This window comes from Pogonomyrmex barbatus, unplaced genomic scaffold, assembly GCF_055798465.1.
Source record: "Pogonomyrmex barbatus isolate J1 unplaced genomic scaffold, ASM5579846v1 scaffold10, whole genome shotgun sequence".
Classification (NCBI taxonomy): domain Eukaryota; kingdom Metazoa; phylum Arthropoda; class Insecta; order Hymenoptera; family Formicidae; genus Pogonomyrmex; species Pogonomyrmex barbatus.
The window spans coordinates 5,099,940-5,122,804 of record NW_028297099.1 but is presented as its reverse complement, the minus strand read 5'-3'; the positions used below and the strand labels follow the sequence as shown (position 1 = coordinate 5,122,804).

Sequence of the window (22,865 nt, the reverse complement as noted above, 5' to 3'; positions counted from 1 at the left end):
TCGATCTGTCGTACGAAATTTCCCCGAGGAAACCCACGACGAAGTTTCTTCTCCCTCTGGAATATCACGCTGAGTAAGTAATTTAAAGTAGCCTGAGATTGACCTGGTCCGTGCACGAGTAATAATTGAGCGTCACCGGAAGAACATAGAGTTCTCTCGGGGTGTTCCAAGACAGTGCTTCCTATTCCCGTCTTTCTCTCCTTTTCTTTCTGTAGCACTTATTGCATTTGAAAAGAATGGTGCGAGGTGTTCTGAGAATTATGAGCGAAGGATAAAGAGGAAGGCAAAATGAAATGAGAGAGAAGAGGCGAACATACTCGGTCGATGAAACGTCATGAAATCGAGGTAAGATGCGACTTTTCTGTTCATTCGCTGGAAAAAATAGACCGTATCATGAAAAAAACGCATTCCTTCACTCTCTTTTACTCATCTCCTCTTCTCTCTTTTCGATTATTTCGGTTTATAGTCACGTTATTCCCCAACGATCTTTTCGCTTTTTTGGTCAATAATTACGAAATGTTAAAGCTTTATTTCGTACTTTCCTTATATCAACAGATCTTTAATCATAATTTTGTATGTCTTAAAAAATTAGAATTACTCTTTAATCTCTTAATTTTTTAATCGAAATGTCTTTCGTCTTAATAATAATGTATATATGTGAGTATGTGTGTGAGTATGTATGTGTGAACATATAATATATTTATAAAAAACTAGAGCAAATATTAAAAGTGCATACAAAGAATAATTTCTAAATATTTTTACTTTTTGAGTTTTCGAGAAAAAAAATTTTATTTTTCTGTATAAAAGAGATAATTAATTTAAATGAGCATCGCGGAAATTTGGATGTATCCATAAAAATACATTAGCGCTTTCAAAATTTTCGGTTATAGTTGATATCATTATTTATGATATGTGGCAAAACCAGCATTGCGCCATTTTCAGATGATGCATTGTTGCTGGACCATAGATACCGGCCATGGACGAGATATATAAACCATCAGAATTTTACACGGACATTATACAGCCGTATATTTACGATAATGCATTATTTGATTGCAGTTTTACGACGCCGTGCTTTTACTATTATTCAGCCCGGAGCATAAAACCATGCTCGGTGTGTGCAAGTTCTGTATCTCCCAGTAAATCAAGTGCGAAGGAAATCCCTTGAATACGCTGATCCGCAATAAAAATTCTCGGGACAATCGCTCGTAGAAGGAAACATTCAGAAACGAGTCGCGGTGGTATACGGTGGTGCTTTGTCTGAATAATATCGATGGTCTAACAATAATTTACTGCGTATTTCTCCCTGAGTGTATTTTGCAAGAATCATCCGCAATATAAAGCTATTCAATTAATATGAATGGCTTTTTACATTTGGTTTATTTTTTCATCTAAATGAGAGCTTTCGCGTTGACATTTAATCGTTCAACGTGATCTTCCACAATGACGACTTTTTTTAAAAATATAAACGGAAAAGGTCAGTTATTAAAAAGTTTATTGTATATACTTATTGCGCAGCATACTTATTAGTTCAAAAAGCGCAACTCTCTTGTGCTCAGTACAAAAATAATGGAATAAAGCTACCATAACTCAGTTTGCATAAGACGCGGTTACGTTGCATAAGACTGAAGCTATACGAAAAAGTTCGTATAGTTGTTTAGTAGCGCTCGCTGTATCCTAAGTATTACGATTTTAATAATGTTTTACGCTTTAAAGCTCGTACGTATTTATAAGGTTCAATTTATAATGTTCAAAATAATACTGTTATCTTAAGGTTTGCAAAAGTATTCTACACTTTAAACTGAGAATGTTATTACTTCCTTATTATTATACAGAATATTATACAAAATACTGTTATCGTGTTAAAATGTTTTTTTTTTTTTTATATTATATGTGTAATTACTGGACTCATATGAAACTCTTTCTTTACAATCTATCGGATCGATCAAAACGTATTGAACCAACATGAAACGTACATGTATACAATGAATGCGGTGTAGAGGGTGCTATGAAAAGGGAAGCCGTGCGGTCAATTTATCCACCGACGTTTCCGACGTGCGAGCAATGCGAGCCTATAGTTTGCTCATCGATTCTTCGTGGTGCAACGAAGCGACGGCGACGCTCCGTCATTGTTTCACGTTCGCAATGAGATATTTATAGAGAGCAATGTCCTAGCAACATTCAAAATTAATTCTAATTATAATATTTATAACATACATCATTCAAATTTTTCACCAAAAAAATCATTAGAATTATTTTAATATAAAGCATGCAATGTGATGATAGAGCAAGATAAATAAATGTTAATTTTAAAAAATTATTTTTTATGTTTATTTAATTGAATGAACAGAATGTATTTTTATTTGCAGTTTTATTTGCAGTTTCGTTTATGCGGCAAAATTGATATGATAAAAGATCTGATATATATATATATATATATATATATATATATACTTTTCTATCCAAGTTCCTTATCTCTTTCTTTTTCTCAATCTTCAAATGTCCAGCATCGTCTCTGTCTTAACTTTACGATGCTCTGCCACCATAAAGCTAGTGTACCGAAAATTACGAGGGGGAATCGTGCAAGAACTAAGCCGTCTTAGATTAGCCACGGACGAGCTTTCTTTTACGATAAACACCAACAGTACCAAGTTGCAATGCGATGACTTCGTTGAACACAGTATTCGAATCTAAATTTAAATTTAGTTTATAGCCTCAATGTCCGAGATTATCGTTTCTTCTTTTCTCAACATAAAATTCAAACGTAACTTTTAAATTAACATCTTCAAACATTATAGATTGTAAATGTTCTGTTTTTCTTTTGAGACATATTTCCCAATTTATTTCTTACCACTTAGAAAAAATTATCTTAATGTTGGAATACTTTCTTAACTTCGAATAAATATGATTCATTTATGTATATAAATTACAGAATATATTTATTGTAAACAGAATGTATATATTTTATTTTATATATATTTATTCATATATTATTTATTTGTCCTAAAAATAAATTAATTTCTAATTTTTTAATACAACAGCGTTAAAATTAAGCGCAGTTTTTTGTAATTATCAAGTGATATTTAGTTTGCAAAACCATACTAAATTCAAAAAAAGTTATCAATATATTCTGTTTAATATATTTACATCTCAACTACTTATATACTCTTCTCGTTGTATCGTACAATTTGTGGTAACGAAAAAAGTCTGTCATGTCAGATGTATTAAATAAATGTTAGACAATACTTGCAGTACAGTTCGTATACTTGGCAATTTCAACTTCCGGGAAATGATGCTGCATGGGAAGGCGGTCGGCGAGGAAGGATCTATCTGGGGAACATAGTCTACCACACTTTATCTCCTTCTTATAAATGAAACAGGTTATTTATTATCCAATAAAGAGACACTCCTGGCACGCGGCACCCCGCTGGATACTTACGGGGGTGGCAACCCCTGACGTGTAAATATCGAGGTTTCTCTGCGTCCCTCTCCGGAGACCACTGTACGGCGTTCCATCTTTTACACTAGTTTTCGACAGCACATATTCCGGACGTCACGAGAAAATCTCGAGTTGAAAGGAAGGAAAGAGATCCTCGATGGACAATTATTTTTCGCTTAATTATTTTAATATTTTGATCACATAATTGTCTTTGTACGATCTAATAATTAACTATTAATATATCAATGTATAGAATATTGATGTATTTCATTGAAAAGTTATTAAAAAATGCTTAAAAAATATAAATTCAGCTATTCTTTTTAATATGAAATTTTTATAATATTATATATAACAATTTATTTGAAAAATATAAATAATTTGTAACTTAGTAGACTACAAATTGAAAACAAAAATAGACTAAACTGGAATCAAGCTGAATATTTGTGCTTATTATTATATTATAAAAATGTATACATACATGGACGCAAACATTTCAACAATTTCATTTGAACTTATTTTTAGTAGTAATACATTCTATATTATTTAACCTGAACAATTCAGCATTCATACGGACACAATCATAAATATACAATGACACGATTATATTAAATTTTCACTTTGTAAATTCTGCATTGGTCGTATCTTCCGGATGGATTACTTGCTAGAAACGTGTGCCGCTTTTGTGTGCCGCAGCACAAATGAAAAATTGTTGCGCAGCTAAGCCATTCGACAAAATGGCCTTCATTAAAACTTTGTACAGCTTTATGGAGGCGACTAGCCCGAGGTTGTTTTGCACACGGTAGTGAGCATGTTGCATCGAGACCGGGCAACGAAGCGAGCTGATATAGCCTATGTAGATTGCGAGATATGAAAATCCGGGATTATCAAACGCTTTGCCTGCCAAGCATGAAAGACGCGACAATTTAATCACATGCGCTGCAAAAAGCCTCGCAAAGCGACCCAGTACGCAAAGTACGTCCTCTTCGACTTTCTTCAAGCCGTGATTTTCAAGCACATCCGTTCGCATACGCTCGCGCACACACGCGAAAACTTTTAACGAAGTTTGCGAAACGGCTGATTGATTTTCTCTTAACTCGATCTCGAATTATTCTCAGAAACGTGCGATGCATCAAATATCGCTTCGAGATTGACCGGAAAGAAGGCTGGGAATATCTTTTTTCTCTCATCTTCATAATTAAAATAGTTAAACTGATATATAAGATATAAGGATAAAGAAAACAACGGGGAGATGGAAGATTATAAGTGAAGATTAATGAAAGTTATAAATAAGATTTTTAGCTGACTGCAGCATTTGTTGTCGCGTATGAAAATTATCTGCAGAAGGATTTGACCTGACATATTTCAACCGGAATAACTCGGAATAAAGTAAGAAATTAATTCTAGAAAAAGATGGGAATGTTTTTACATAATTTGAAATTTAAAAGAAAGTTATCGAGCGTGACCAGTAATTTTTTCCCGCGAGAAATAATGACTGCGGTCCTTCGTAATCGTGTCATTTGTAATTTACGCTTGAAGAATGTGCAGATCATCTCTTCTAGAACGATTTCTTCGTCACGGATGGTTTGCCCTTCTCGTTTCCTAATTGATCCTATTAAGACATCTTTCAAACAACTCAGATTTTACGCACCGGCGCTTCTCCTCCGCGGGATGTCACTTTGGCTAAACGGCAACTTCCGTCAATTCTTCACAAAAGAATTCTCATCGTATTCGACAGGACAATGCTTTCCCTCGAGCCGTGCCGAGTTTTAGCAACTTCTGAATCCGTCGCGATCCTCGACCGAATTTTCTTGGAAGAAGACATGCAAGCTAGCTACAACTTCTCGGATATACCTTCTCGTCGTTCTCCATTGCCTTGTATTCTCACTCCCCACGCACACTCTTAGTATTTTCACGGATTGTGACTTATCCTCGACGAAAGCAACGCATATCTTCCACGCAATCCTCTTCTCCGGAGGCAGAGAAGCCAAGGTACAAGGCATGTCTGCATTTTAAGACCGGCGGAAGAAATTCCAGGGAATTTGATAACTACCTATATCCATGATCGCGTCGCGGTGTCTGCGACAAAAAAAATTTCCATTTCGTCGTAAGCGCCAACGCTGCATCTCGATAAAGAATTTTGAGCAATGGTAAAAGAATATTTCGTGCAATTTCTCGTTGAATTTATCTTATCAAGAATTTTATAAAGTATTATTCTCCGTCAAGAATAATTATATCACAGTTATACAAATGCATATATGGAAATAGAACTTTCGCAAAAAATGATACATATATATATATATATATGTACATAGAACGATGACTGAGTTCTATCTTTTTCTTCGAAATAGTATCGAGATAGTGGCGTTAGATTTCCTCTTGGACTTTTATCGGCTTTTCTCATTCCGCTGTGTAACTCTTACGCGAATCCTATCTCCGTATTTTTCTTCGCCCTTGACGGTCCCTTACCGAGTTCTCGGAAGTAACCCCTGCCGGGCCGTTATACCGTTATACTGCTACGACATCCCTGGATTCAGCTTGGTAGATATCTTCCTCTTCTAATATTTTCCGATACAGCTACGCGTTGACGTTGAGCCAAAGTCGCGCGCAATATGTAATACATCCAATTTCTAGTTTTCATTTAATGTCATTGCTGCAATATCTTACAAGCATTATTCATGACTTACGTTTATATATAAGAATATTTCAAAATCGAAATTATATCTTCCAGGGACAAATATTGGAAAGTAATCTGAGAGAAAGTACATTTTTAAATGTGCTACGGCGCTTCTCTTCAAATATTTTAATTACATTCCAATTTCAGATGGTTGAAAGTTGTAAAAATAGATTGAATAGATTTAAATCTTTATTATAATATACTTATTTAAATTGATAAGAGCTTTAATAAATGTGACAGCTATATCTATTAAACAAGAATATCGACGGATCATTTGCCGAATAATATCTCCAGTACGTTTTGAAAATACGTTCGATGGTGATTCGTAGCCGGAAATACTATTCCGTTAGAATGACAAACGCCAGCAAAGGCTAATGGATTCGGTCAGAGGTAATTCCGATCCATTATCTCGCTTGTAGAGCCTCCGTCTCGCGGTCTGTTCAATTTATCCTTTTGTTTTCTTTCGCATTCTGTTTCTTCTTTTTTTAGACGAATTCACTCTGCTCTTCTCACCATTCTTCTTCCTTGATTCTCCAATTGTTCGCGTTCGATGATTCATTTAAGTAATTTCACACCGCGTGCGATTTATAGAACTGTAAAATTTTTGATAATTATTAAAATCGTTGGATAACAATTAATATCGTTAAGATAATTATCATTATAACAATTAAATCAAATCAATTAAATCAATTTAATTAGATTAAATTAAAATTATACATAATTATACATAATATTAAAGAAAGTAAATGAAGAATACTTTCGAATGAAAGTAACATCATTTTTTAAAAGTATTGACGATTACTTTTTAAATATTGTGTAAATTATAGAATTAAATGTGAAAAAAATAATTTTGTTTGTTCCAGGCTTTGGCCAGGATACGCCAGTGCACATAATAATCTTGGAACTCTAACGATAGACGATCAAGCGGAATACCATTTTCTAGCAGCTATTAACGCTCAACCTGGTCATGTAAATGCTCATTATAATCTCGGACGATTGTACAGGTCAGTGAATGAATAAACACTTTCTCTCTGGGAGGATGGTACGCATTATATAACGTTGCGGATTATCAGTTGCTAATATAATTAATCAATTGGTCCAGCCGCCGGTATGACTCATTGAATCGCATTATATCAATTAATTATTAGGAACTGTTGGTTGCTCCTATATGATAAAAGTATCTCCCCATCTACTAGTTCGCCATTATATCAACGGGTTATCGACCCGGCGCGAGCCGCATTTCCAACGGTAAATTTAGCATGGACTGTAATTCCGGTGGCACGGTTAAAATTAAAGTTTAATTAACGTCTTCCTACTTGATAAATTAAAATTTAATTAAGGGCAGAAATGGGACACACGCGGCTGGTCGATGCGTACATGTAACAATTTTCCGCTCATTGTGCGTAAATCGTGAAAACAAGCGATCTCATTTATTTCTCTTCCTCTTTCTGCTGAGAAATTTTATTTGAAACCTGCATATATCCGATGAAATATTTACGCAACGACTAATTAAATGTTTTCAGTTTCTCATTCGTTTTTATTTATATGTGTTTTCTGTATATTTCTATTTACAATAACTTTTTTTAATCTCTAAAATTATTATTATGTAAAAAATGGAAATTGTAAAAATAAAAATTATTTTCAGCTCTTTTTATTAATAATGTCATACATAGAATAGTCAAGAAAAGACATTTGATATAAAGAGATTTTTAACTTATTCTTTATTTATATAAATTATAACTTTTTTATATACTAATTTAAATATTTAATCTATAATTCAGCGATTAATCATTCAATCAGCGATTAACTATTATTATCTAATACAACGATTTTCCATGCCAATCTTATATAATGACATAACATAACGAAATTATATTTCTATAATATAATAACATCGTTTTGTATCAGAAATAATACGTTTTAACTCAATCCGTTTTTATTATAATTTCGATATAATATAACGCGTGCCATTTATATTATATAATTGATTTTATAATGTATATATTAACGTTTGCATATTGAATAAATTATACAATAGCTCAAATACATGGAATCTGATGCTGTGCATGTACACATTTTACGCATGAGAAATTTGGTGCATATACGACGTGCGTTATAATAATAAGGTGACTCTCTTTGAAATAGTAACTATGTATGCGCGCGTAGACCGTGAGGCACATGCCTTTGTTTCCGTTTCCGTTTTGATTACAGAGATGCGCGTTATCGTTGCGAATGCATTATTCATGTTATTGTTATAAGAAAATGCAGAAAAATATACAAAACTATTATTGTTCTTAAAAATATGCGAAGTTTCCCTTAATTTGTTTATTTCTCAAATATATTATTAAAGTGATATCATACAAAATTTTATTTCCGATAACAATTCAATACGCGTCAATTAGGAGAAAAATATTAGAAAGAATAACAAATAAAAAGGCTCTAATATAATGTGATATAAGTATATATTACATATTAAAAGTATGTTTATTGCACATCTATTTTCTTGAAAGATTTCAATTTCGATTTCCGAATATTTATATATCACGTTAGTATATAAAACATCTCTCGCGATTCAAAATTAGATCGTCTCATCGGAAATTTTAGTAAACAATAGCATAAGATACAACATACAAAAATAATTCATAACAGAACCCATTTCTGAAATATTTTGAATTAATCGAAGGTATATTTTTTATACCGATGGGTGTGCATCTGTATAAATGCTCTTTCATCGGTTAGTATTTCCTCTTTCCGTCAGATGAAAACGTCGATAGAGCGATATTGGTAAAAAGCATCGCTCGAGCTATGGGCGTAAACAGTAAAAACGGCATTGTCGATCGGCATTATTGGCCATTCTCTGACAATTACCGAGTCTTTTGTCGGGCGCAAAGTCGATTACATGAAAGCGCACGACTATAATTCAACCGGACGCGTTCGCGAAATTGCCGTTCAATTTGTACGGGAACGCCGAATTTACCGGTGGTACCTTTCCGTTGCTCTTTTTAACGTTGGCTTTCCGTTGGCCCTTTATCAGTCTATCAACTTACTTTGAAATATGTAGCATTTCTATCATACAATAAAGCGCCTCAAGCAAGAAATAAATATCCACGATATTAGTGAGACATACCAGCGGACAATCGATATCGAGTAATTAAATAATATTGCTTGAACGGTATGCATGGAATTTATAATTGACACTAATTAGAATCGAATTGCTTATTACTAATTAAGAATAATAAATGACAATCTTCCAATTATATTACATTACTTTATTCGTTTATTATATCCTATTGGAATCTTCTGGTGTAGCTTTTATTTATATACCTATATAATATGGAAATTGTGACGCACGTATTTATGTGTACTCAAATAGCATATATTTAGTTTGATAAAAAAACTCTTGTAAAATTTAAAAAATTTATTAAAAAAAATTATTAAAAAAAAATATATTGGTTAAATATAAAAATTGTATATATTAAACATCATGGCTGCGTGCTATTAACACTATCGCGTCGATTTCTATCCTTGACCTTTACATTCAATAAACGACAAAAAATAGAATGATGTAATCATACCAACAGCGACCTCCTTGAATGTAGCCTATACGATAACTTGCACTCACGTTCGTAAAAATTTTGTTTTTAGAAGAACAAACCGAACTGAACAATGCATCGAGATGCTAAGAAAATGCGTGTTGCTAGATCCGGCATATGCGCCGGCATTTAGAGTTCTGGCGAGAATCGCTACCGGTCCTGCAACAGGCGAGCTCCTGAGGCACGTAATTCACCTTCAACCACGAAACCCGGACGCTCTCGCTGAGTATGCTTACTGGTTGTACAAGAACGGTAAGTTGTTAAATGAAATAAGCTCGGAATAGCAAGTGGAAGACCTTCAAATCCTCGGTAGGAGAAGCACTGCTTGCCTGGCGAAAGTAGAACAATCTCGTCGGAGTTACGAAGCGGTTTGCATGATCGCAACCCTAAATTTACCCTCGCGCAAACTTGCTTTGTCTCTTTCAGGCAAATGGTTGCCTTCGCTCCGATACTATTTCAAAGCAATGGAGATCTTTCCATCGCACAAACCGTCGCTTATTGGTACGCTCAGGATTCTGAGGTCGCGAGGTCAATGGTCCAGGGTACACCAGCTCATCATCAGGTGAGCATTCATTACAAACTAAAAACAGTCGAAATCTCCCCCCCCCCCCCCGAAAAACATACTCTGTAAATTTACTATGAAGAATAATACGCTAATAAGTTTCTTCTACACGTCTAATCGCGCAAAAATTTGGGAACAAGCGGAGCGTTGTCCCATTAAATCCATTTTCTCGGATTACTTAAAATAGCATCAAATCTACATTCCAGAGAATATCGCCGCAATTTGGGATGCACAATGTAATGTCCGAATTCGCGTAATTTCCTCGGCGCCAGCGCGAAATCGTGTACAAACACGGGCTCTTCCGCGTGTTACGAATTCCGTGCATGCGACGGAGCATGGCTTCGTCGCGCGGAAATCCTTTCAATTTCAGATGGGCTTTACAGCGTCGCGCGAATCGAGCGGCGGGCTTATTCGCGCGGCAAGTACTCGGTACGTTAGCGCGCACGTCGATTCGCAATCAGTGGACGAATTCAATTTTTTCCCGGCGGGCTCTCCGGACTCGATCTTCGTTCCGCGCCGGTTGATTAAAAATTCCATGCGATTTTCGTATTTCACGCGAAATATGTTGAGGAATAAAATAAAGAAAAATAAAAGAAAGAGAGAGAGAGAGAGAGAGAGAGAGAGAGAGAGAGAGAGAGAGAAGGGAATGGGAAAATAAAAACAGATTCGATACTGTCTCGCGAGTTGACGCGATCGTTCTGTCTCAATGGTCGGGTTCGCCATCGGCCGTTTATGTACGCGGCACGTCTACGTACACACGTAGATTATACGATAACAGGCGCGCAAGCGGCTGGTCCCCGTGTTTTCGCTACTACCGCCGTCACCCCGTCACCCCGTCACCCATTTTTCCACCCTCGCACTGTAATCCTCCCGCGTCTCGCTGTGTGTGCAAATAGCGCCTATAAAACACGCACGGTAAATTTGCCAGCGATTCGCACTGTTTTTGTAGCTGGTGCGGTCTCTCTCTCTCTCTCTCTCTCTCTCTCTCTCTCTCTCGACGGGCTTGCCAACGACGAAGAACCGCGGCGACGAATCGTCGTCCGAACATATACGAGTTTTGCAGAGCCAGAGATAGGCACGTAGGCGTGGCTCGTGGAATGTAGGAGCAACGGGGCAAAAGGGGATTAAATTTTGGAGAAACAACGCTCGGAGAGGCGCCGGCGGACAGGCGGTCGAGCATCGAACTACTTTCTCTCTTTTCTTTCTCTCTCTCTCTCTCTCTCTCTCTCTCTCCCCCTTTCTCTTTCTCCTTTCCTCTCTATGTTGCTACCACATGCGAAATTTCAATATGCATCGTTTGACAGATGTGGCGCCTGGATTTTAAATGCAAATATAAATCTCCCCATAGTCCGTAACGGATTGGTAGAGTAAAGAGCGTAAAGCATATAGTTGTGTGTAGTAACTAAAGGAAAATGGAAAGAAATTTTAGATTGTACGAATTGTCACTTTATACGAGATCGAAATATGTAAATATATGATAACAAGCAATTGCTCTGCTACCTGTTGTATTTATATTCACTTAGATTTTACACAATGGGCTAGATATTTTGCATGTAGACTTGTAAATGATCAAATTATGCAAATAATATTCAAATAACTATATTAATTTCTCTATATAGAACAATTACTCCATGTTTAATTAATATCCTTACAATCTGTGTTTTCTGGAGAGCTCAACTGAATATCGTTCCATACTTCCGCTTATAAATACATACATGTAATTATCGTAAATTTACATTTTATTTCACCATATTAATTGATTCATCTTACGGATGTATATTTAACTTATGTATTATTCGCAACGAATGTGAAATATCCGCTGGAAAAAACATGAAACGCACATTTGTTACTGATAGTGCATTCAATAGCGACGGTGCAAATCTGGAGTTGCAGGAGAATTATATCATTCAGAACATTCTTGTCCGTCAATAAACGTGCGAGACGAAGTTTGAAAGGCATTGTTCGATACGACGTTCACAAACGACAATATAGCAACTTTGTTTAATTATATTATTTCGAATCGCATCATCGTGAACGGGAAAACGTGCCGCGAACTTTTTATAGCACGAGGGTGCTTCACGTTTCATTTATTTAAAGCCAAGCAGAGGCGAGCTCCCAGTATTTCCGCTTTCCATTCCGTATGCGATGGTCGGATTAATTTCTCATAAATCGCCTGCGGTTTTCGTTGATTGGGTCACGGTTTCATTTGTGCCTCGCTCCAGGACACACCGTTTCCGATCTGAAGTAATTAAGTGTCGCGATCGGCACGTAGCTCAATATCGAATATCTCGTCCACGTCCGCTTTTATGGACATACAATATCATATTGACATTGTCGAGGAAACCATCCACTGGACGTGTGACATATTACGATATCATTTTGACAAAGTTGCTCTCTCTCTCTGAAGTAGGGTATAAATCAATGAAGATATATCTTTTCTAGAATACTTATCACGCATAATTTAAATAAAGATTTTTTTTAACATAAATTTAAATATATGACCACATGTTGATATAATAAAAGTTAAACATAGTAACATATTTTAAAATATGAAATTATAATTATCTAAACTTTTTGTAAAGTATACATTTTTTTCATTTATACATAGAACGTGATATTTTATCTTTGTCTAATAAAATGTAATTATTGTCGAATATATTGCAAACATTATATTGGTGTATTTTATATGATAGGACATGCAACTTAATAATAATTATATAATTATCGTACCATTTATGACAACAGTAAGATGAGAGAAAAATATTATGTTCGTTCTCTTAAAATATTCTATACTTTGTTCGATAAGTCATTGAAACGGACTATAGTTTGTTAGGGATAAAACCTCGTAGTCTCTGGACGCAATTTTCTCAGCCATCGACGAAGGTCTTTCCACTACATTATCGTTAACAATGAAGCTATGCTCCATAGGGTGTTCGTGCTTAGAATGAACATTATGGAAAAAATGAGAAATGAACCTGTCAGATACTTATAATCGTTTCTTTTCAGTGTCATGTTCTTGTTATTAAGTATTTTTATAAAAAATATATTTTAACTACAATGTAAGTCAATGTAAATCTATTTATTTATTCTTATAATTAACAAATTTATAATGCTGCATATTATTTTAATTTCATAATGATATAAATATTTGATATTCGCATGCAAAAGTTGTTTTGCAATAATTAAACTTGTGAAAGTGAATTTATTTAATATCTTATTTTATTTATTAATCTTAATTATTAATTAATCATTTGTTTTAAGTGCAATCGATAGCTTTCTACAATTAAGTTAACAGCGATAAATTTAATTAAAATCACGTCTGTTGTGTTAAACAATAGGGAGGGATATAACAACTACCGGAAATATCGCTGATTATCATCACATTCTAGAAGCATAGCGCATTTTCTCCATGAATGTGCTAAAATCGTTTGATCATCGCATGTGAAATCGCTTGGCATAAATATTTTCTGTCCAATGCATTTCCATTTCATATAAAGAATTGTACAAACGTCCAATTTCCGAAACATTTAGCTAAATTACCGTAAAATGCAGAGTCACGCGCAGCGAGCGCCGAAAGTATACGTTTGCATGAAAATAATTTTGAAATACGATCTCATTTAAACTTTATCGTTTAAATTTACTTATTTGCCTATCATTAAATTATGCTGATTCGAATAATTTGAAAACCGAAGCGTGGTGCGCGCATCGAGATAAACATTTATTGGCTCATTAATTAGCGTGGAAAGATTGTAAAACTTTTATTGGACATAAAGAGATTATTTCATAAATGAGCAACTTCTACTTGAACAAAATAAATACGTCTGATCGCGCAAGCTAAAATAAGAATAAAAATTCTAGATGACATCTAGAATGAAGATTAACGTAAAAGTCGATGGAATGATTGCTGCTACTGGAATGGAAATGCGTTGAATTATTCTCTTCCTCGCACTCTTTTTTCCCTATCGGACATATAAATTTAGAGAAAAGCTCTGTACGGGGGATAATGCCATGGACGCAATAACGTCGTCGTCCCCGCGTTAAGCGCTCGACGAACTGATAAATCGAGAATTTACCGATGCTACCTGCATTCATGTAGGTCTGACTGACGAAACGCAACGCGTACGTTCGCGCAAATATTTCTTTTTTTTTCTTTCTATTTCATGATAAATATGAAATAGAAACGATTGTTTTGTGTCGCCAGTTTCGTCGGCGATCGTGAGTCGCAACGATGCATCCCCACGGTCGTGACGAACAATCCGCTGTGGTCGAGATCTTTTTCGCCTAACCTGTAACAACAGCCCGGATGCGTTAGAATGCGAAAAAGAAATGCGCGTGTGCCACAATAATTTTGAATCAACCTTCGCCACTATCGTTTCCACGAGGCAGAATGCGATATTACACCGACGTTCCGACTGGTGCGCGACCGCTCCCGGCACCGACGCTCTCTATCTTCCGCTGTAAATAGCGATTTTATAATTCATGGAACGCCGTGTTTCATCCGGTTCTATCGGTGAACCACCGAACGGCCGATATGACCGGTGGTAGCCGCGCGTTACCACCTCGTTACAACCACAGTTGAGTTAGAGTTTATTTCACGCGAATGTCCGTCCGAGATACAAGGCTCGCGGTTGGCTTTAACAATGTTCACCGCAAAACTTTAATTCTGCAGAACTTTAATCTCTAAATCCGCCAGCAAAATCATAAGTGATATTTGCGCGGCTATATATAGTGGTATATAGATATCTACATTGTAAAGCAAATGGATGATCTTCATTTTTACTCGTAGCGACATAGAGGCGAAATGCAAAGTGTTATTTCAATATCAAAAAATAAAATTGTCGAAATTGTTTGAATCGGTTTTAATGGGTGCTAAAAAAGTCAATATCACAGCTTTTCGAATTTTCGTGATAATTCTTCGTTAGCCGATATCTTATTTTAGCTACCATTTTTATTTTGATATTATTTAAAATGAAATTGGTCATGTTGCTGCAACTGCATGTTGTAGCAGTAACACACGACTATCTCCCAGCAGGACATACGATCGATCACGAGCGATTTCAAACTGATCCGATGTGCTCGGAGACACGTGAGATTGCTAAGTCACGTTGCGATTACAGTCAGTTCGGACTAGCCGAACGTCAACGTTGTCGCTGGCGCGGGTCGATATCAGCATCGATACTGGATGAGGGGTGAAGCTATTAGATATACATAGGCACGCGTTCGATTAACCGGTACGAAAACGCTAGTATTGTCATTGCTTCGAACCTGCTCTAACTGCGTCCGCGTAAATGTTACGGCCTTGATAACGATCAGGATTATTCGGGTGACTGAATGTGCAGCCGGGACAATACAGCGTTCACTTTGTGACACCACAAGATTCATTCGCTTGCGAACGAGAGCATTAGCTGTTGCGTTACAATTATGTGATATTATGTTTATGACGCACGACGAATCAAAGCCATATTTTTCTTCATAAGTGATAAACCCGTGAGATTTACAGCGCGATCATTTTCTATATAAAAAAAAGTGAAAAAATATGAAAATTTCATATGCGTTCTTTCACGTGTAAAAGAATTTTTAAACCGTTAATATCTTGGTAGCGAAGCTATAACGAGAGCAATTTGTAACTGGTTAATGCATAAATTATTTTTTTATATGTAAATGATTATAATTAAGAGTACATTATGAAATTATCAAGTATAAAATATGGTAGTCGAGTTCACAAGTCAAATACACATATATGTATGAGGTCGTGAACTTTTGTATCATTCTCGTCTATCAACTTCCCGTATTCCCCTCTTTTACGCCTCGTAAATATGATACTCAGGCGTAAGCAGTAGGGATGAACTTGGAGCGCCAGTGACGTGTAAAAAAGGGTATGTCACTTACGAATTTATTTTATAGAGGGTGCAAAAGCGGATGGTGTTGAATGGTGACATTGACACTACACTGACGCGAAAAAAACATGCCGATGAATGTAAAACGTGCGGAGGGAATTTTAAAGAAGAAATAAATCCAGCAATTATCGATTGTTAATACACATGCGAGACAGACATCTGAAAGGAATGCCTTTGCTCACAAAAGTATTTCGAAGCTTTACAACAATAATTTCACACAACAATGAAAGCAAAGGAATATGAGTTATGTAAACGTGCCAGCGAAATTTTATTTTCCTCTTTGTTTCAGATGGCATTTAATGTTACGAGCAAAACGAGGAGGCTTCATCTATCGCGGGGATTTGTACATTCGTGCGTGGGAATTACAAAGCGAGTCTCGTCAAAGGGCTCATCAACATCAACGGAATCTTTGTATATCGGTTAGTAGTTCTGGCCATACAAGTATCGCGTGTGTAGCGGCAAAGTTCTGCCGTTTCTCTTGCTGTTATCCGCTATCTTCGTGCAATAGCCTTTGTCTGTTTATCAAAGTGGATAATCTTAAAAGTTATTACTGGCACGATATGATATGCGATTCTAGTCTTCTCCACTACTGTTTCTTTAGTTTCTATATCGGAAGACTGATTAAGATTCTTCGGTCATGTCGTATCCCCATAATTTTAATTAAACAGATGTAGTTCCACTTACTCTCTTTTTCTTTGTTCCTCATCTTTCATTCTGGTCTCATTTCAACTTAATTTCCTCAGGTACGACTTGTTCTGCTCATTAAAGATTTAAGCACTTGCACATTTAGCTACATATTATCCTCTTACAATTTTATCTAGATTAAGTCGCTTCTGTGATCATCATGTGCACACTGATTATAATGGTAAAGATACCTTTTTTGCTAGAACCTTTACGAAATGGCTTCGAAAATAGCATCTTTTTCTCAAGTTATGTTTAAAAAGAAAGATACATTTTTTTCTTCCATTCAAAGAATTTATATATGCAAAAGAATATGATAATACGAAATAGATAATTTTGACCGTAATATAAATCAGCGTGGTATAATAGAATTTGAAATGTTGTGTGAGATGTACGCGCAAAAGTAGCGTCAGCTGTCATAACGTGAAAACATGAAACATGTGGAGCAAGTAAAAGTTACCATAACTACATAGTTCTGAAATTTCATTTAGCCTAATTAGAGTTTTCTCTATTTAAATTGATATCCAGTGTTAATATTCTGAGCTATTCAAAGGCGGTGATACTAATTAACCAGTGCTCTTTATCACTGTGTGTACTATTTAACTTTTGCAGCTATATATTCCTACATGAATATGTAACAACATTTGATATTAATTTTGCATGTCGATAACGCTCGTCGAAAAGCACTTCGTATTCGTTGCAAGTACGTTGGAAGTGAGTTATCGCGCGCAGGAGTTGCCATTCGTATATATACACGCTGCTGCGCCGCGGTAATCCGTAAATCACGGGGAGATCGCAAATTTCGCTGGAGTATCGGCGATTGTCTGTTGTAGGAGAACGGATGTTCGAGGCCGCGCGTGGCCAGCGTGTCGGTGCAGCTCGAACAAGACAGCAACAAGTCGGAACAGCTGCAACGGGCGCCGCGTTGTAACGTGCGCGCTTGCAGACAGCCAAGAAAAGGGAAGGCACGCGTGACCGCGCCCACCCTGCTCGTGCAAAATTTCCTGGAGACGCTTTAGTCCGCCCCAATCGGGGAACGGGTCTACCTCCTGCTCGTTCGCCAGCTGAAAACGAGTCGCGGAAGGTGAAGAGAGGAGCGGCGATGCTCCGACCGCGTAGCAGCCTCGTCCGACGATCGTCAGTGACGAAGAGAGTCCTATTATAGTGGAATGCCTGAATATTTTTCGTATGCCGTGTTTGTGTGCGCTATCCTCCGCAAGCTCGATCTCGTCGCGGATCAATCACGATAACGAAATGGAAAAAAAAAAAGAAAAGGTACGCATGTATCGTTATCGTTTATATACATATATATATGTGTCCTCGCGTTTTTCGTGGCATCCTGTTTATCCTGTCGATCGGACAGCGACGATGCGAGTCGCGATCTCTTCGAAAATAATGTCGCAAACGAAAAAGAAGAAAAAAAAATAACAGAAAAAAAAAAGCAAACAGATGCCTGCTCCGTAGATAACTTTGGCTTGGAACGTGATTGTGAAAACGTTCTGAAATCGTTCACGCTAGGACAAATGACAATGTGCGCTGATGATGAGAATCGAATGCTAGAATTAAATTTCTTGAAAATTATTTTGCCACTTTTAAATTCATCATAAGAATACTTAACGAGAGAGGACCAAGGGAGATTCGAGCGATTAACATGCGACGAACGATTATGCGAATTTTCTCGCGTATTGATTAAATGCATAATCAGATGTGACATAAAACCGTGTGCGTTCAAGCGTGTATCTATCTATACTTTTGAAACATGATAATTGTAATTGGTAATATAGTTACATGTAGAATGACGTGTTTCTATAAATATTTGCTGTATCTCATGTGTGCTTTCAACGTTTTTATGATATCCGTTTTGATAAAGGGATAAAACTGCCATTATACATGTAATAGAAATACATGTCAAAAATACAAGGTGTTTCAACAAATAATATCACAATAAAAATTGAGGATTCGTGAAAAATATTATGGCAAAAAAATTTCGATGGGCAAAGCGAAACGTATAGTCGTTTCAAAAATATTTTATATGAATGGATATCATCATATTAAGAATAAATCGATCTTCTTAAAGAATCAACTTGTAAACATTTATAATTTTTATTGCCAAAAAATATATACACATACACATATACATGTACATTCAAGATACACACTATATTTTTTCTGTCATTTATACGATGAGGTTGAAATTTATACACGAAAAAATAAAATCATGACGTCGAATTTTATCTTTTTCATGGCAATGATAGTATGAGATAGTATGAGGTAAATATGGAAAAACTTTCTCGAATCATACTTTGTGTTCCTCTCTCGTAGACACGCAATTTTACGCACGTACATACACGGTGCCAATACTAGGGTAATGAATGTGCCGCTAATCTGCGGCGTTTGGTATGGCTTTTGTATGAAAATAAAAAAAAAACAAACAATTTTAAAGAAATACATTCTTCGATGAGCTTGGTATGGCAACGTTCCGTTGCAAGTATATCGCAAAGAAGACTTTTGCAAAAGTTTTCAATGTATATGAATTCATTATAAAAAATTCAATTTAATTATGTAGTATTTAACATTAGGTACATATTTATTTAGTTATTTTAAAACTTATATCAACACAATGATCATCAATAATATCGAAATTGTCAATTATGTAAATTATTTAAATTAAATGAATTATTAGTGATAATGTTTACAATAGTTTATAAAATTAAATCAATTATTTCGCAATTAATAATTCATTATATAACTATTTAGTAAAATAAATAAAATATTAATTTATTGATATTAACACAATGTGTGATGGATTTTAGCAATTTGTATGTCACTTTACGAATACTTGCAAAACTTTGCTAAAACTTAATAGAAGACCAATGTATATATATGTATACAGAAAAGAAATGTTACATCGAAAGTTTTGTCGATGCTTATTAAACTTCTCTACTATAAATTACTGTCATGTAATATCGTTATAACAAACTCGAATAAATAAATTTTGGCCATCCGGTTACAACGGCCTGTGGTATTTCGCAGAATCACTGTGGATAATGGAAAAAATGCAACGAAACGAGTATAAGATCTAAATTATAATGATATATGGAAATGATAATACATATGTATTAAGTTATATTTTCAGTTATTACATCTTTCTATTTCTTGTTATTCGTAGCTGAAATTTTTATTTCAGTATTTTATTTTAAATGATAAACATTGCATAAAACTTATCAAATTTCCTGTGTTAATTGGCATTTTATAACATCAGTTGTCATCAGTTATTAATATACAAAAATACATGGATTATACTTATTATTTATACTTATTATAATATTTTTAAATTGAATGTAAAAAAGGAAAAAAATAAATTCTCGTTTATGTTATTCTATGTCTTGTATTAAAAATCAAATTTAAATTGGAAAATAATTTATTTAACAAAAATATTAACATAATGTATAAATACGTTAATCGGCCAACGTCAATCAGAGTTGCATCAATTTTGCGCAAGCATAATACTATCATTACAACTAAGGTATGAGGAATCAAATTTTTCCTCGTAAAAATTGTACGGATGAAGCTATTAAAATAGGAAGTCATAGGAGAGTTGCTCATTAGCTAAGGTAAGAAATAAAAATACTTGGAGGCTAATACGTTTAATACGAGGTATGGAAGTGAGCTGAGTATTCTATTTTTCGTACATTTAAGCCTTAGGCGTTTCTCCAATTTTAACGGAAAATAAGCATTTACCACCAGCATTTCATTATGAATTCCATGAGATAGCATAGTTGCATATATAAAAATTATATTATCTGTGACAGATACGTCTATTCTGCTATATTAGTGACGAGAATTTTGTGATATTACGTAATTGTAATTAAGCGTCGGAAAGATTCGACAGTTAAAAATAATTTGCAATTCATATAGCTGCAGGAATTGAGCCCCGTACTTTTCATATAAGTAAATGTTAGCAAATATAATTCAATATATATTATGATATATTTTGTTTCTATTATATATGGGAATCCTTTCTCCTTATCAGGACAGTTGGCCGATCGACAAATCTAACCATCGGTTGGTCTTATCATCACACGAACGGAATTAACGGGTAGAATATTTCGCTAAGAGGTTACTGTTATCGATCCGTTCAATCCGCACAGACGAAAACGGGAACGTTTAAAAAAACGAGATACAAAAAATGTAAAATTCGCAGTATTGGTGCGGAAGTTTGATATCAGAAATTGAACGTGGGGCCGTGTATAATTAGCCGCAATTTGATTAGTCTAGGTTACTACTCGATAGACCAGTTTGTATATCTAATTACGATACGTTATTACTCATACTCATTGTGAATAATACAGCAATTATAAATTATCATAATAAAGTGTATGTTTATATACATATACCTACGTATGTTTGATTTATGTGCTGGTATCCGACAATATTGGCGATTCCAGACTACCTATACCTAATCAATTATCCAGTTTTCCCCCGTTTAATTATGGTCGTCCGGCCAAAATTGCGGTCTCGTCCGACCAGGCTACGGTAAATTTACAGATCGCCCTTCCTCCCACAAACATGGCAAGAATAGATCGACAAACTTTAGCCGGAACTAGCATGATAGCACGGCCATAATTTTCATTAAGTACGTAACGTGTATTTACTGTTGCAATCGTTGTAATGTAGGTATTACGGATATGCACTCACCGAAAAGATCGTTTATTTAACATCGTTAACGAGGCGTGTTTGCTTATATTGAGAGAATCGCAAAATTGCATTCGTGCAAATATTCCAATTTAAATGAATTTCATTTGATTTGCGTGAAATACATTTTTTATTTTCGTAATAAATTTGTCTGTGCGCGCATAAACAACAGACACATACACACACATTCTCACATATACCAGCGAAATGCGAGACGGAGGAACGACGAAATAAATAATCGTGCGCGATTCTTTTCATTTTGCGAGCGAATCCATGCATGCGCATAGCTAGCACACACCTGAGCAAACCAAGCCGTGCGCAGGTGGTTTTGAAGAGTCGCTGGCATTATGTTCGGCTCACAATGAGCGCGTACTAACACTCTCACTCTATAGTCGGCAACGCCTGGAAATAACGGAGCCTACCGCAATGTAGAATTTCGGTGCCCCGGTAAGTATCGTGTAATTTTAACGGTAATTGCCGGCGGTTTAAGCGCGCCACAATTGAAATAACCCTTATACCACCACTATCATAAAATGTCGACATAAGGGGTGTGAGGGTAAGGATGGAAATTTTGAATTTTATGGTGTTACGTCGCAGACTATTTTTGTCCGCGATTCGCCATTTACCAGGAAACGTTATTTACATAATAACAACTTTGAACAATTTTCTTATGCCGAGGAACTTCCTATGCGACCTCGGTCTCGAAGATTTTCTAAAAAGGGTTGTACGCTGCATTCCAGTCACGTAGAGCTAGCAAATTGCTTCTCACCGAGATCTTTGAACTTGTGCAAAATTCTTCTTTTATCATAACGTCCTTCCATACCATTAAAAGCGCTGGAGAGGCACGCACTCATTCTATGGTCAGCGATAGCTATTTCTCTTCTGCACTTTAAGTTTGCTCAATTGACTGTTACGGCTCTATATCTCATGTCTCCGTAACAAGAAAGCGAAAGCATTTACAGATGGATTGCGCGCTAAGTCGCGCGGTTTGTGATTTACATCGCGCGAAAATCGGCTATCACGTTTTCGATAGGCGGATTTGCCGATAATGGCAGATGGATCTGCATGATCCGGGAACCAAGTGGGAATACGAATCCGGACATTATCCTGGCGCATCGTGACGGCTCGCTAACGTAGAATGGATGCATGTACGTCCCGCTTGCATCGAGTGCAGCTACGCGATTTGTATTCGCCGAACGTCCCGGGATACGAGGGTCACGCCTTTCTCGTGCCTAATGACCCTTAACCCCTGCCTTGAAGCACGGGATCTTTTAAAGGTTGACAAGTACCGCCTGGGGATATGCAGCCGACAGCTAACATCGTG

General features: G+C 35.9%; 1 protein-coding gene across 4 annotated transcripts in view; it reads left to right on the top strand.

Annotated features, from left to right (window-relative positions):
* Window positions 1-21,240, top strand: part of LOC105432591 (protein O-mannosyl-transferase TMTC1-like) — a 119,116-nt gene extending 97,876 nt beyond the window's left edge. For 2 of the 4 annotated variants that reach the window (XM_011647466.2, XM_089085458.1), the window contains exons 11-15: window positions 6,977-7,117; window positions 9,759-9,958; window positions 10,133-10,268; window positions 16,455-16,584; window positions 17,680-21,240. In XM_011647466.2, the coding sequence (XP_011645768.1) occupies window positions 6,977-7,117; window positions 9,759-9,958; window positions 10,133-10,268; window positions 16,455-16,584; window positions 17,680-17,865 (793 nt within the window). In that variant the 3' untranslated portion in view covers window positions 17,866-21,240. Of the gene's footprint in view, window positions 1-6,976; window positions 7,118-9,758; window positions 9,959-10,132; window positions 10,269-16,454; window positions 16,585-17,530; window positions 17,550-17,679 lie in introns of all 4 variants that reach the window. The other 2 variants (XM_089085457.1, XR_016141434.1) reach the window with 2 other exon arrangements.
* Window positions 21,241-22,865: the final 1,625 nt, after the last annotated feature.